The 14,074-nt window shown below is 40.5% G+C and overlaps 1 protein-coding gene across 1 annotated transcript in view; it reads right to left on the bottom strand.

Moving 5' to 3' along the window:
- Positions 1–14,074, bottom strand: part of ssrp1a (structure specific recognition protein 1a) — a 77,284-nt gene that overhangs the window by 23,659 nt on the left and 39,551 nt on the right. The window contains exons 7-9 of the mRNA XM_060927321.1: positions 13,292–13,421; positions 5,234–5,337; positions 4,920–5,048 (exon numbers count right to left, since the gene is read on the bottom strand). Coding sequence (XP_060783304.1) covers positions 4,920–5,048; positions 5,234–5,337; positions 13,292–13,421 — 363 coding nt within the window. The remainder of the gene's footprint in view (positions 1–4,919; positions 5,049–5,233; positions 5,338–13,291; positions 13,422–14,074) is intronic.

Raw genomic sequence — 14,074 nt, 5'->3', positions numbered from 1 at the left:
TCTGTGATCGCGGAAAACAGATGGAAATTACGGAATTTTTATGGTGAAACATTGCTCGCGTGTCAAAATGTAACTGCCGCAGAAGGCTTCCGCCCAAGCAGACATGCCTTCAGTGTTGCCAGATATTGCTAACGTTTTCCACCCCAAAATATGTTCAAAACCAGCCAAAAAGCACCTAAACCTGCCCAATCTGGCAACACTGCATGCCTTTCCGGTCAAGTGATTGTGATTGGCTTGTGGCACACCTAGCCAGCCAATGAGCTGCTTGTTTACAGATTCGCTCCCCGCGTCGCAACCAGAATACGACCGCTTAAAAGAAATGAATGCTCTGCCAGTGGCGAGTGTGGACGTTGCGTGACTCGCAGAAGATTGTCGCAGGTCGGCGAAAAAACGACTTACTAATAGATATAAAAAAATAAAAGTAATTTAAGTAAGTTTAAAATGTAATTTAAATAAAAAGTAAAGTATTCATAAATTGAAGTTTGGAAGCGCCTCTGTTTTTGGGCTGAGGAGAAGTTTGAAAGGGTGTACCGCAATTCTGCCTTCTTGTATCGCGATACGGATCGTGGCTCTGCGTATCGCGATTTCGATACGCATATCATTACAGCCCTAGTGGAGAGATATGATCTGCAATAACATGCATTGTTGGCTACAGACCGAAACGTACTTTCAGAATGCACTGGCCAAGGCAGGACTAAACTCGATGTGCCTTCTAATAATAATTATAAAAAAACAAAAAAAAAACAAAAAAAAACAGAATAGTAATTTGTAAGCTAAAAAGTCTAGCCTGATACTTTATTTTTCACAAATACAGTCAACTTCTATCAAGGGTCACACAAAAAACAGTTGTTCTTGGAAATACATAGGCTAACAAGTTAACAGGTTTAAACAAGTTGAAATAGAAAACACTGGTCTACAAAATACCCCACTCCGAAAATCACCAATTTTTATTCCTAAACACAAGCATGTCTACATGCTCTGGGGTCAAACGCGTACGCAGGCGATTGACTACAAGGCCCGCAGCAGAGAAAACCCTCTCTGATGGAACAGAAGTCCCGAGGATGCAAAGGTGTCGCTCTGCCAAGCTTGCAAGTCTGGGAAAGCGCGACTGGTTTGCTCTCCACCAATCAAGTGGAATACTTTCGAGGGAGGGGCGACTGTCTTCAACTGGGGCGGGACATGACTGAATGGGTGTTTCTGATTTGTCAGCCGTCGTCCTTACACCGCATGGCATGCCCCAAGCGTTTACAACACAGAATTCCAGGTTCTCCGCTCCAAAATCGGCAGCTTCAAAACGATTGATTTTTTTTTTTTAACCGACAACCAAAAAAAAATTAACCAGTTGACGTTGATTCGGTCAACCATCGGTCAAGCGGTCATCGGTTAACATCCCTAGTTCGTGCAGGATTTTTCTGAAAACATTCAAGGACGTTTCAAGAACCAAAATCAAAATTTTTAAGGACCACATCACGATGGGTACAATCAGGATAATGAACATTTGATTGAGGAAAACTGGCGTTTTGGGTTGCAAAAACCTTTCCAAAATACTCCACAACCAGTTTCACAACCATGATATCGACATAGTTTGCGTTTATATTTCGTATTCTTTGCTTTTTGAGGTGTTTCGTTTTGGAATTTACGATCGTTAAAGTCGCTCATGGTTTGAAGCTTGGTAGCCGAGCCTTTTGTTTCGTTTGTTATTAGAAAAAAGCGCGGCCTTTGCACGGGTGTTACATTTTATTCGTTTCTTTTATTTTCGCTTGTTCTATTTTAAAACAGATTTCGAAAACAATCGTTAGAAACACGGTCACTGATATAATTGGAATCTGTTACATTTCAACAACAAATTTAAACATGGAAAACTTTCTAAAAAACTGTATACGGCAGAATTTGTTTGCAACAAACGGTCTCTATGTAATAGCAATGTAACCGTTGCGGCTAAGCGATTTGGTTCACTCAAAATTAAAAACGTTAACGCTTGAGCTTCTTCTTTAGCACCTCAAGTTTGTCGTTTAGCTCATTAGCCTCGAGTTCCATATCCTTTGTCCTCTTGAAGCGGTTAGCTTTCGTGACATGCACTATCTTGCGTTCTTGTTCTGCTAGTTCCATCAGCTTGTCAACACTCTCTTTCAGTTGAGACGAATCTCCTAGTCTCCTTGTTTGCATAGTGAAAATTTCATCGCTGACATCCTTGTTCATGCGCTCTTTCTTTCTCTCCTTTTCCATTTCTTGTTTCCTTTGCTCACTTCGATAAATGGATGACGCATTTCGTGCAGCATTTCTTAAATCCTGATCGATCTTCACATTTAACACCCCTCTACACTTCTGAATATGGTCATATATTGTGCACATTGCAATCATTGACTTTTCTTAGAAATTATATTGCATCAACTCACCGTTGATGCTAAATCCTCTTTCAACGCCCGCCTGGCCGTGGGATAACACGAGTAAGCATTGCACAAGCTGCCATAATTTGCAGAAATGACTCTTGCCTTTCAAAAGACTTGCTAATAGCGAGTCAATTTGTACATGTGCATGCCTGCACGCCCAATACATAGTTTTCACTGACGTCACGGCATTCCAGGGAAAGCCCTCCAGCCGCCATCTTGTGGGTCAAACAAAACGGACCATCGCCATTACCGGCTACGTTATCTCGGACGAATTTATGAAGTTATATAGTCAGTTTTCTAAAATAAAGATCAATGTCGGCAAAATCAAGCAAACAGAAGTATATAGATACATTGGACGACATCTCACGACAACGGTATGCAGCCAAACTGGCCTTGATTGGGGGAATTGACCCCTACGAAGTGGACAAAGATGCATTTTCAAGTGACTATGCAGGGCTGCCATCCATATCGCACCCTGATATTGTGAACTATTTCGTGAATAGTAAAAGTGCCTACACACTTGACGACCTCAAAGCATACAAGTCGCTGGAGTCATACAATTATTTTGTCTGTGGCTGGGTCCGTGAAGTCCACCATATAAAAACAAGTGACAGTCGTGTCCTAATTACAGCCAAGGTATGTAAACATTGGAAATAGAAAACGTGAAACGAGCGATATTAAGTGTACATTACAATGTAAACGTACACTCAGCGGTTCCAGTTAGGCATTCTCCAGAGATTGTTTACACGATGTTTTGGTTTCCAAAAACAAACTTAAACACAGTTGATTGTTTATTTAAACAACTTACCACTTATAAAATGATCGGAGCAGACTTTGCGGTGTTTGGAAGGCTGATAATCCTTGCGGTTGATTCTCGCAAGCCATAGATTTCTCCTTTGTATGCCGAGTTTCTTTGTTTGCTCGCCTTCGTGCTCCCGTACAGTGGGAATTCCATAAAAGCTCCACTTGACGTCATCATCTGACCTATTATGACAGCCGTGAATACAACAGGTGTGCACCATTGCTAGCTTTAAATAGCCTGCTTGGGTTCTTTTGAAGACTTTGTACTCGCGCGTTACAATGTGTGCTCACTGACCCGCACGGTAAGCTTGACCCGCAAGATGGCCGCCACTAGGGAATCCCCGACTCTGTGACGTCATGTGCAAACTATGTATAGGAGAATTCAACATGGCGCCAGAGAACCAAAGCGCATGTGCGAAAACACAGGAAGCCCAGAGTGTTCATTTTAAATGACAATCGCGTCATCGTTTTTCTATATTGATTCCGCTTCATTTCTCTAATTTTTCCTTTTTCATTTATTACACCTAAATACATGGGAAGAATTTAAGTATTTTTTTCAAGGAGTATTTACGATTTTTCAAGGAATTGTTCCTATTTTCAAGTGCCCTTGAAATGAGTTTTCAAATTCCAGCACTTTTCAAGGACCTGCACGAGCCCTGATTAATCTTTGCCTTGTCCGTTCAAAACGTCTAATTGCCATTTATTGGAAAAATATACATGTCATGTCCCCTGATTAGTCATTGGCTTAAAGAATTCTCATTGTGTCTGGCTTTAGAGAAGCTAACTTATAGTATTAAACACAGGCTTTGTGAATTCTACGAAACCTGGGGCCTTTTCTTGAAAGCGCGGATCTGCACTGTGCCCTTGACCCTTGAATTTTATTGCTCTACACTGGCTCTGTAATCGTCTGGGTGCTGTCGCTCTGTTGTCTGTGCATTTTTTTTTAGTGGCGTTGCACTGTGTTTGATTTTACGGCTCTATGTATTCTTACTTTTTCTTATTTCCCATTCGTTCATTTCTTTTTCCTGTTTTTTTCTTTCTGTGGACCTTGATGGATGAGATGCTTGATGGGTGGGGTTGTTCAAGTTCGTGTTCTGTGTTAATGTATACTCTGTATAGCTAACTCAAAACGTCAATAAACATGTTAAAAAAAAAACCCGAAAAGGCTGATAAGTGTAATATAATATGCCAATATGAGTCATGATATAAGGTTAATAAAACCGAAAATGTAATAACACATTAAGAAATAAAGCAAGTTTAAAAATGACTTCAGTTCCCCTGGAAAACAAAACTGATCAGAAACCAACCAACCAAAAGCCCTCAACATAAAAATGTGTGAAGACCCTAGCCCAGCCAGACTCGATTAGGTGTCTTCCACAAGGTCAAACCGCTTCCCTTCTGTCCCCAGGACTTCAGTCAAGTAACCCAGCTGGTATCAAAGACACCCAAATCCTCATCCCTAGAATTTTACTCAAGACTTACGACCTTGAGTGTTCGATTCAAAGCAGCTTTAATGTTTTTATAGAGCAGTTCTTCCTTAAAATAGGGGGAAAAACAGCACAGCTGACTGAACAAATCAAACATCTCTTATTTGCCCACTTCCTAAAGCTCACAAGCCATTAAAGAAAAAGCGTCTGCTTGCTTCAAGACGCCGAAACCGCAGCTAATGTTCTTATAACCATGGTGTGATGTGCCCGAGTGTGGGTGAGGACGCATGCGTGGTCTCACCCCTGAAAGTTTCCAGGCACTGTGATCTTTCTGTTGACCAGAGCCTTCATGACCCTGCTGACCATCTCGTACAGAGAGCCAGACATGTGCTTGTTCAGCTTTCCCTCAAAGCGCCTCTCCACCTCCTCCCTGCCGAGAGATCAAGAGAGAGATTAAAAAGAAACAAATTCTCTATGTTAGAGTCTTATGGAGCTAAGGTTTTAAGTATAGCTGACAATCATTTTAACTGTAACCAGGGGGCCTTCCCCCACCCACAGACCGGCAGACATAAAAGCTGGGTTTAAAAAAAAAAAAAAAAAAACCAAGCTACTCACTCGCTCATGCTGAGAGTGAGGTTAACATCTTCGTCTTTGGAGAAGAGGAGAATGAGGAAATGATAGCGTGTCTGGCCCTGCTTAATGGGTGGATCCAAGCTGATCTGAAAGACAGAGCATCAAAGGATACAGCACAGTAAGTGTGTGTGTGTACCGTAGGTCGCGTTAACCGACAATTGTCCGTCATTGACGGATTTTTTATTTTTTTTAGCTATGACGGAAAAATCTGAAGGCCGTCGGTCATTTTGACGGATGTTTACCGTTACCATTACCAATAACAATAATAGCCTAATAATAAAACATAATGAAACACACAATTGAAATGATTGGCAAGCTGTGGCAGAGTTTTCTTACATACAGTATACATCGTCTTCACTGTCGTCACTTTCGATCTGAGCCGACGTTGCGGCAGTCTTGATGTTCAGTGCATAGGCTACTCATGCATACATTGTAGCCACTGCGCAAGGCTGTTCCCCCCATCGCGCTCCTGACCGCGCTCTGACTTTTCTACCACTAGCACAGTGAGATGGATTAATGTTTCCCTTCTCTGCAGAAGACACGTCATTTTTGCTATTTAAAAAAAAAAAAAAAAATGCATTGGGTTGTGTCGTTTCCCTGCCTGTACGTCTTAATGCAATAGCGCTCATTTAGGCTAGTTGTTTTCTTGTTTTTAAAATGAAACAAAATGTCGATTTATTGTATTCTTCCCCAGCAAGCTTAGGAACATCACTGCTCGAATATCTGCTAAACTATCATTTTAATGAGAGCACGGGTAGACAAACTAACATTTAAACATAACTTCGTTTTATTTAAGACCTTCCGTGTCAGGTTCCAGGCTCTGCCGAGCCGAGGCTCTTGCCGGCTTCTGATCACTTCCCTGGGAGAAATGTTTCCCGACTTCAGAACTTTGGCTGAAGTGGCGCTGGTTATTCCAGTCTCCAGTGTCGCAGCAGAGCGCGGGTTCAGCCTTCAGAATAAAATTAAAACGTCAATGAGAAGTCGTCTGTCCGAGGCAAAGACGCAAAATTTAATGACAATTGCCTCGGCAGCAGCATTGTCGACTTTGATTATGCGCAAGCGAGCTCCCAATTTAAATCCATGCGGGCCAGAAGGAAGGTTTGAGCTCACGCAAACAGGTCAGATTAGATTGTCACTTAAATCGTTGTCGTGGACTGTTCATATTTTAACTGCAATTGTCTTGCTACGTTGTAAAATAACATTGTTCATATGCCCGTTAAGGCACAACAGCCGCAATGTTTTTAGCGGAGGGACAATGGGTTCACAAGTGACCGAACGTCAGAATCTCTGTTCATCTTTTTGCATCATAAATACATAAATAAATGATTAAATAATACAAGCTTGTTCTGTGAATTAATTTTTAAATGAAAAGGAGTCCATGAAAACACAACTTATTAAATATATAGCATTTATAGCCGATATACATGGTCATTTAAAAGCTAAAATAAAAATGACAGATAATAATGCACAATGACGGAATTTTTACGACCCTGTCCGTCAAAATGACGGACAATGAAAAAGTCTAACGCAACCACTGGTGTGTACACACGCACACACGTGTAGGGGTGTCAAAGAAAGGCACGCTGCGATGCCATAACCATTCAAAAATCTCTTACGGACACTCCGGCATCACTTTCCACACCTCAGTGCTTACCTTTACGTTTAGCCAGCCTTCCATTTCCACATGATGCACTACATAACGTTAACTTTTAACACCTTTTATGGCCTCAAAAAAAAATTTCTGCCCCCCGAGTTTCCGTTTGCCCTAAAATTTTGCGGTATTTCGGCAAGTTTTCGAGTACACGGTTCAAGGCAATACTGATATGTTTTCTAGGGGTATAACTGAGTTATTTAGACAAAAGTACATGTTTTTAAAATTTTTCAACATCTATTTCTGCAACAGAAGAACACAAGTCCTGAAAACATGAAACATAAATCAATATCATATACGCAAGGACTTACATACGGTACGAGTACATAATACATCTTTTTATATAGAGTTTAGGACACAAAAACACACTGTTTTGCCTAGAACAATTTTGCAAAGATGAATTATAAAACGAAAAACATTATAAAACAGGAGTCTGTACTGCAGTACTGGCTTATCATTCAGTTTGCCGTTGCATTTAGGAGGAAATTAAACAACCCGTCCTGCTCGTCTACATCAGCTTCCTGTGCAGCCTCTGCAAATTGTGGGTGCCGTTCATGCTGTCCCTCCGTCCACCATAGGTAGACTGCCCTCTCAGCATTATATGCATCAAGATTCCGGGCCCTGTAGAGCAACCTTTTCTGCTTTAAGGTCCACCTGTTCATACTTGTACCGAGTCGAGGCCCATTACAAAAAGATCCCCAATTATTTTGGCTCATCTATTCTATTAGAATTTAATAAATCTATTGTAAAGTGTATTAAATGGGATGCAACCTCACTCCCTGTTACAGATGGGAATTTTGTAGGTATTGTATTTAAAACTAAGGATGTGTCAGAAGCCAAACCATGCATGCAGGGCATTCTCAAAAGGGATTAATGATCCAAAAGTGGAGTCTGGTCCATTAACACAAGAACTTCTTGCCATGTTTGGACAACCCCAATTCCAAAAAAGTTGGGACAAAGTACAAATTGTAAATAAAAACGGAATGCAATGATGTGGAAGTTTCAAAATTCCATAATTTTATTCAGAATAGAACATAGATGACATGTCAAATGTTTAAACTGAGAAAATGTATCATTTAAAGAGAAAAATTAGGTGATTTTAAATTTCATGACAACAACACATCTCAAAAAAGTTGGGACAAGGCCATGTTTACCACTGTGAGACATCCCCTTTTCTCTTTACAACAGTCTGTAAATGTCTGGGGACTGAGGAGACAAGTTGCTCAAGTTTAGGGATAGGAATGTTAACCCATTCTTGTCTAATGTAGGATTCTAGTTGCTCAACTGTCTTAGGTCTTTTTTGTCGTATCTTCCGTTTTATGATGCGCCAAATGTTTTCTATGGGTGAAAGATCTGGACTGCAGGCTGGCCAGTTCAGTACCCGGACCCTTCTTCTACGCAGCCATGATGCTGTAATTGATGCAGTATGTGGTTTGGCATTGTCATGTTGGAAAATGCAAGGTCTTCCCTGAAAGAGACGTTGTCTGGATGGGAGCATATGTTGCTCTAGAACCTGGATATACCTTTCAGCATTGATGGTGTCGTTCCAGATGTGTAAGCTGCCCATGCCACACGCACTAATGCAACCCCATACCATCAGAGATGCAGGCTTCTGAACTGAGCGCTGATAACAACTTGGGTCGTCCTTCTCCTCTTTAGTCCGAATGACACGGCGTCCCTGATTTCCATAAAGAACTTCAAATTTTGATTCGTCTGACCACAGAACAGTTTTCCACTTTGCCACAGTCCATTTTAAATGAGCCTTGGCCCAGAGACGACGTCTGCGCTTCTGGATCATGTTTAGATACGGCTTCTTCTTTGAACTATAGAGTTTTAGCTGGCAACGGCGGATGGCACGGTGAATTGTGTTCACAGATAATGTTCTCTGGAAATATTCCTGAGCCCATTTTGTGATTTCCAATACAGAAGCATGCCTGTATGTGATGCAGTGCCGTCTAAGGGCCCGAAGATCATGGGCACCCGGTATGGTTTTCCGGCCTTGACCCTTACGCACAGAGATTCTTCCAGATTCTCTGAATCTTTTGATGATATTATGCACTGTAGATGATGATCTGTTCAAACTCTTTGCAATTTTACACTGTCGAACTCCTTTCTGATATTGCTCCACTATTTGTCGGCGCAGAATTAGGGGGATTGGTGATCCTCTTCCCATCTTTACTTCTGAGAGCCGCTGCCACTCCAAGATGCTCTTTTTATACCCAGTCATGTTAATGACCTATTGCCAATTGACCTAATGAGTTGCAATTTGGTCCTCCAGCTGTTCCTTTTGCGTGCCTTTAACTTTTCCAGCCTCTTATTGCCCCTGTCCCAACTTTTTTGAGATGTGTTGCTGTCATGAAATTTCAAATGAGCCAATATTTGGCCTGAAATTTCAAAATGACTCACTTTCAACATTTGATATGTTGTCTATGTTCTATTGTGAATACAATATCAGTTTTTGAGATTTGTAAATTATTGCATTCCGTTTTTATTTACAATTTGTACTTTCTCCCAACTTTTTTGGAATCGGGGTTGTATACAGCAAACAAGCAAGTTATTAAAACCAAGAAGTGGATCTAGAAACCACTCAATGGGATTAGATCCTTACACATTAACAAAGTAGGATTTTTCCTACGAAAGAAAAAATTGCTACCTAAACTTGACATCAGTAGAATAAAATTTGATCATATTGTAGCCGGAACTAAATACAAAGACGATAGTTAAGCAGTAGGGCTGTAACGATACACCCAACTCACGATTCGATTCGTATCGCGATTTTTGACCCACAATTCGATACGCCCACGATTTTTTAAAAAATGTTTTTTTTAAAGTAGTAAATTTGACTCATTAACATTTACTTACTTAAACTATTTAATAACAAATAATTCAGACCACTGCAGAGAATGAGTAATATGTATGCAAAAATGAACAAATGTATATCCAAAGATTGGCTTGTGGCACACCTAGCCAGCCAATGAGCTGCTTGTTTACAGATTCGCTTCCCGCGTCGCAACCAGAATGGCGACCGCTTAAAAGAAATGAATGCTCTGCCAGTGGCGAGTGTGGACGTTGCGTGACTCAAAGAAGATTGTCGCAGGTCGGCGAAAAAACGACTTACTAATAGATATAAAAAAATAAAAGTAATTTAAGTAAGTTTAAAATGTAATTTAAATAAAAAGTAAAGTATTCATAAATTGAAGTTTTCTGATTCTGCCTTCTTGTATCGCGATACGGATCGTGGCTCTGCGTATCGCGATTTCGATACGCATATCGTTACAGCCCTATTAAGCAGACTATTAATTAACTTAATGTGAAGATAATTAACAGATTAAAGTTTTTTTCCCCAAAAGATTGTGTATATTTTAGTCTTTTGTATCTGTACATGCCTGACCCCACCACCTCTACTGATCAACTTACTGCGTTTAAGTAAAGTTATTCATTCGTTATGAATTGGAAAATTATCTATGCATTGAGCTCCTCGACATCTCAAAGTACCTGGTGCCGCAGACATCGTTCGACATGGACACACAGAAGAAAACCTGGAACAGTATGAAGGAGAACAACGTTTTATATGTGGCTGGGTTAAAAGATCTGGGGACCAGGACACTACAAGGTAAACCCTGTATCGTTTTTGCCCGGGTAAATAGGAGTTTGAGCTTTTTGCCCGTGTCTTTACGATGGTTGCTAGGAAGCTACAAGTTTTGGTATCGGGTGTAAACAAACGACTGCCACTCAAGTCCCAATTCTCCCTGCTCTTCTCTTCCAGCAGGCATCACAGATTCATATAATTACCCACAAACGTGCATCTCTCTCTCTGTACGCATGCATGCTCTGTGTGCACGATCTCCAGTCACTTGATTCTTCTGACAGCTGAGAATCCCCAGTCACAGATGCTACTTGATCGGGGGATGGTAAACACTATATGCACCACTTTAAGAACGCGCACACAAATGCGCCTGAAGCGAGCCAATCAGAATCGCCATTACAAATCGGGAAGAAAAAAACAAAATGATCACAGGGGAGGCCAGGATGCTGGTTAATACGTCTTGTTTTTTGTAACATACTCGTTCGAAAATCATTCATCTCATCTCATTATCTGTAGCCGCTTTATCCTTCTACAGGGTCGCAGGCAAGCTGGAGCCTATCCCAGCTGACTACGGGCGAAAGGCGGGGTACACCCTGGACAAGTCGCCAGGTCATCACAGGGCTGACACATAGACACAGACAACCATTCACACTCACATTCACACCTACGGTCAATTTAGAGTCACCAGTTAACCTAACCTGCATGTCTTTGGACTGTGGGGGAAACCGGAGCACCCGGAGGAAACCCACGCGGACACGGGGAGAACATGCAAACTCCACACAGAAAGGCCCTCGCCGGCCCCGGGGCTCGAACCCAGGACCTTCTTGCTGTGAGGCGACAGCGCTAACCACTACACCACCGTGCCGCCGTTCGAAAATCATTTTTGTGCTTAAAGAAGCAGACCATAGGTGTGCCCGAATGGGCCTAACTCGCTAAAATATTTCTGCCTGGCATTCGGGCAATGCCTGGTGTTGAGGCGAGCACAACATCCATTTTAACCCTCACAGCAGCAGCCATTTTTAAAAATTTATTTACTGTTGGTTGTTCATTCTCCCCTAGACAAGTGATACTTCTTTTCATGTTGCTCAGATCAAATGTCATTATTTTAAAACGTATCCTAAAGTAGTATTCGGAATATTTTTAGAAAACGTGAAGACTCAATAGCAAAAGACACCTTTGGCATCTCAATTACCACCAGCGATTTAAAAAAAAAAAAAAATCCTACAATTTTATTTCAATAATTTTTTTCTTTGCTCATAAGAATGAGCAGAACGTACAAATTCTGAACTTTCAACGCATTTGTGTTTTTAAGCAGACGAGATTATATTCCATCAGGAATTGAATTTCCTTGAAAGGATTGCGGTGTGTACAATCTTATGATCCAGAAGTTGATCATTTTAATACTTTTTTTTTTAAATGGATCAAATCCAAAATGGTAGTTTGTGAAATACAGCAAGAGCTGTAAATGACCCCTATCTAAATGTCTGTTATATGGGGGGGGGGGGAGATTTCAACAAAATCAAAGGAAATCCGGTAAAGGCATAGATAGTTTCAATACAAGTGAGGGTTTTATTCACAACTATTTAAAAAAGGTACAGTAGTCAATGTTTTTAATTGGTTACTAGTGCAAACAATATGTATGGAACAATATATCACATTATGATAAATTGCGATACAAATTTTACGTACACGAGACGAGGCAATAAAATAAACCAATCACATTCATCAGGCCGAGTACTCTTAGTTTTTCCCGAGGCAAACGACGCAATAATGCAAAATAGCAGGAATATAAGACTTCACTGTAGGCGGAAGGAACACAGCTCTAATGCTGTGAAAACGCACCAGAACAGATCTAAACTGAGAAGGAGTTGCAATGCAAATGACGGTACAAATAGATTGAAGAAGAAAGGAGAGCTCTTTTTTTTTTTTTACAGACTGCAGGAAGCTTAAAAAGGAGAAAACAGTTGGAGGTAGTACAAAAGCCGATTTAGAAAAAGCCCATTTGTTATTAACTTTAGATAATAGGTTATTATATATATATTACTCTAACCTTTACAAATATGGGGGAAATTGTTAAGAACATATTTAACAAAATAAAAAATTGTTAAATTAAAAAAAAAAAATTTTTTTAAGTTGATAAAAACGGAAAATAAAATGACATTTTATTGCCCCCAAAAAGCACTTCATCTATTTATTTTATTTTTTTTTAAACTCAATATTGTGAATCGAATCTTGACCAGAATGTTCGTTTAGCTTTTGACTGGCCTCTTGCCAGTCTTCGTGCTAACTCTAGTTGAACCAATGTAAGTTTTGGGGTGGAGCTTTGTGTACATGGGGGCATTCGAGACATTTTGTCCTCCACAAATTTTTACCTAATGCACCTTTAACCCACCTATACATCTGTGAACATTTACAAACGTGATTCTTTAAACACGCATACTGACAATTTTGTTTTACGTTCATTCTAGGCTACTAGCAGCTGTATAGCTTACTGCATTGACAAAAAGATCAGAGTTCTTGCTGTTAAAGGTGAATTAAAAACATACCAACAAAAAAAAATACCAAAATCAACCCAGGAAAAGTACAAGGACTACAACGAAACAGCAAAAGGCGAGACACGTGTCGTGTACACAGACACCCGAGTTTCTTCTTAGAGCCAGCAGGTGGCAGTAAAGCCACAAATACATGCTTAATTTCTATTAATACCGTCTTCAACTGTCATTCGGCTGCCTATGAAAAAAAAAAAAAAAAGACATTCATCAGTTTTCTAGTATGGTTTTAACCAGTTAATATCGACACTCACCACAAAGAACATCTGTCTCTGATCCTTATGTGGCAGCAGGAAGAGGCGCAGGACGGTGGTGTAGGGAATCTTGTAGTCAAACGTCTTACCATGCAGGTGTAGGAAAGTGGGATAGATGCGAATATCGTATCTGGAAGGGAGGTGAGAGACAAATGCACACGGGTCAGTTAGTAGCGAGTGGTATAAGGGTGAGAATGAAATGCTAGATGTGTTTCAATTCAACTTCTACACTGATTAAGGGGGAAAAAAAACCCATCATATTTTCCTTAAAGAAGAACTGAAGGCAAATTTATCATCAAAATTCTATTTCTCATTTTATTAAATATACGAATGCATTTTTGATCACTGCTATAGCAAGTTATGAGTGTTTGAAATATGCTATGTAACATCAGTCCATATGTCAAAGCAATGGCTGTAAACGAGATTCGTTGAGACCTGTGCGAGACATCGTAGGACGGAAGTAAAACGTACAGCGGAAATCAAAGTGACCGACATCTGCCAACGTTGTCAAAAGACACGCACGCCTTCCTTCGAATGCTGATGTAATCCGTGTCCGAAATCGCTCCCTACTCACGATATAGTGCGGACGCCATTTTGTAGTGCTGTCTGAAACCTTAGGATTATTTACACCCTATATAGTGCACTCAAAGTATCCCACAATGCATCACGAAAAGTAGTGTAAAACCGACGGTCACTAACCAAAGCAATATATCCCATCATGCATTGCGGTCGCGCCGAAAAATCAAATTAAAAGCCTCAAATTTGATTTAATAAAAGGCAGCG

This window comes from Neoarius graeffei, chromosome 8 (assembly GCF_027579695.1).
Source record: "Neoarius graeffei isolate fNeoGra1 chromosome 8, fNeoGra1.pri, whole genome shotgun sequence".
NCBI lineage: Eukaryota > Metazoa > Chordata > Actinopteri > Siluriformes > Ariidae > Neoarius > Neoarius graeffei.
This window is presented reverse-complemented; position numbering and strand designations above follow the sequence as displayed.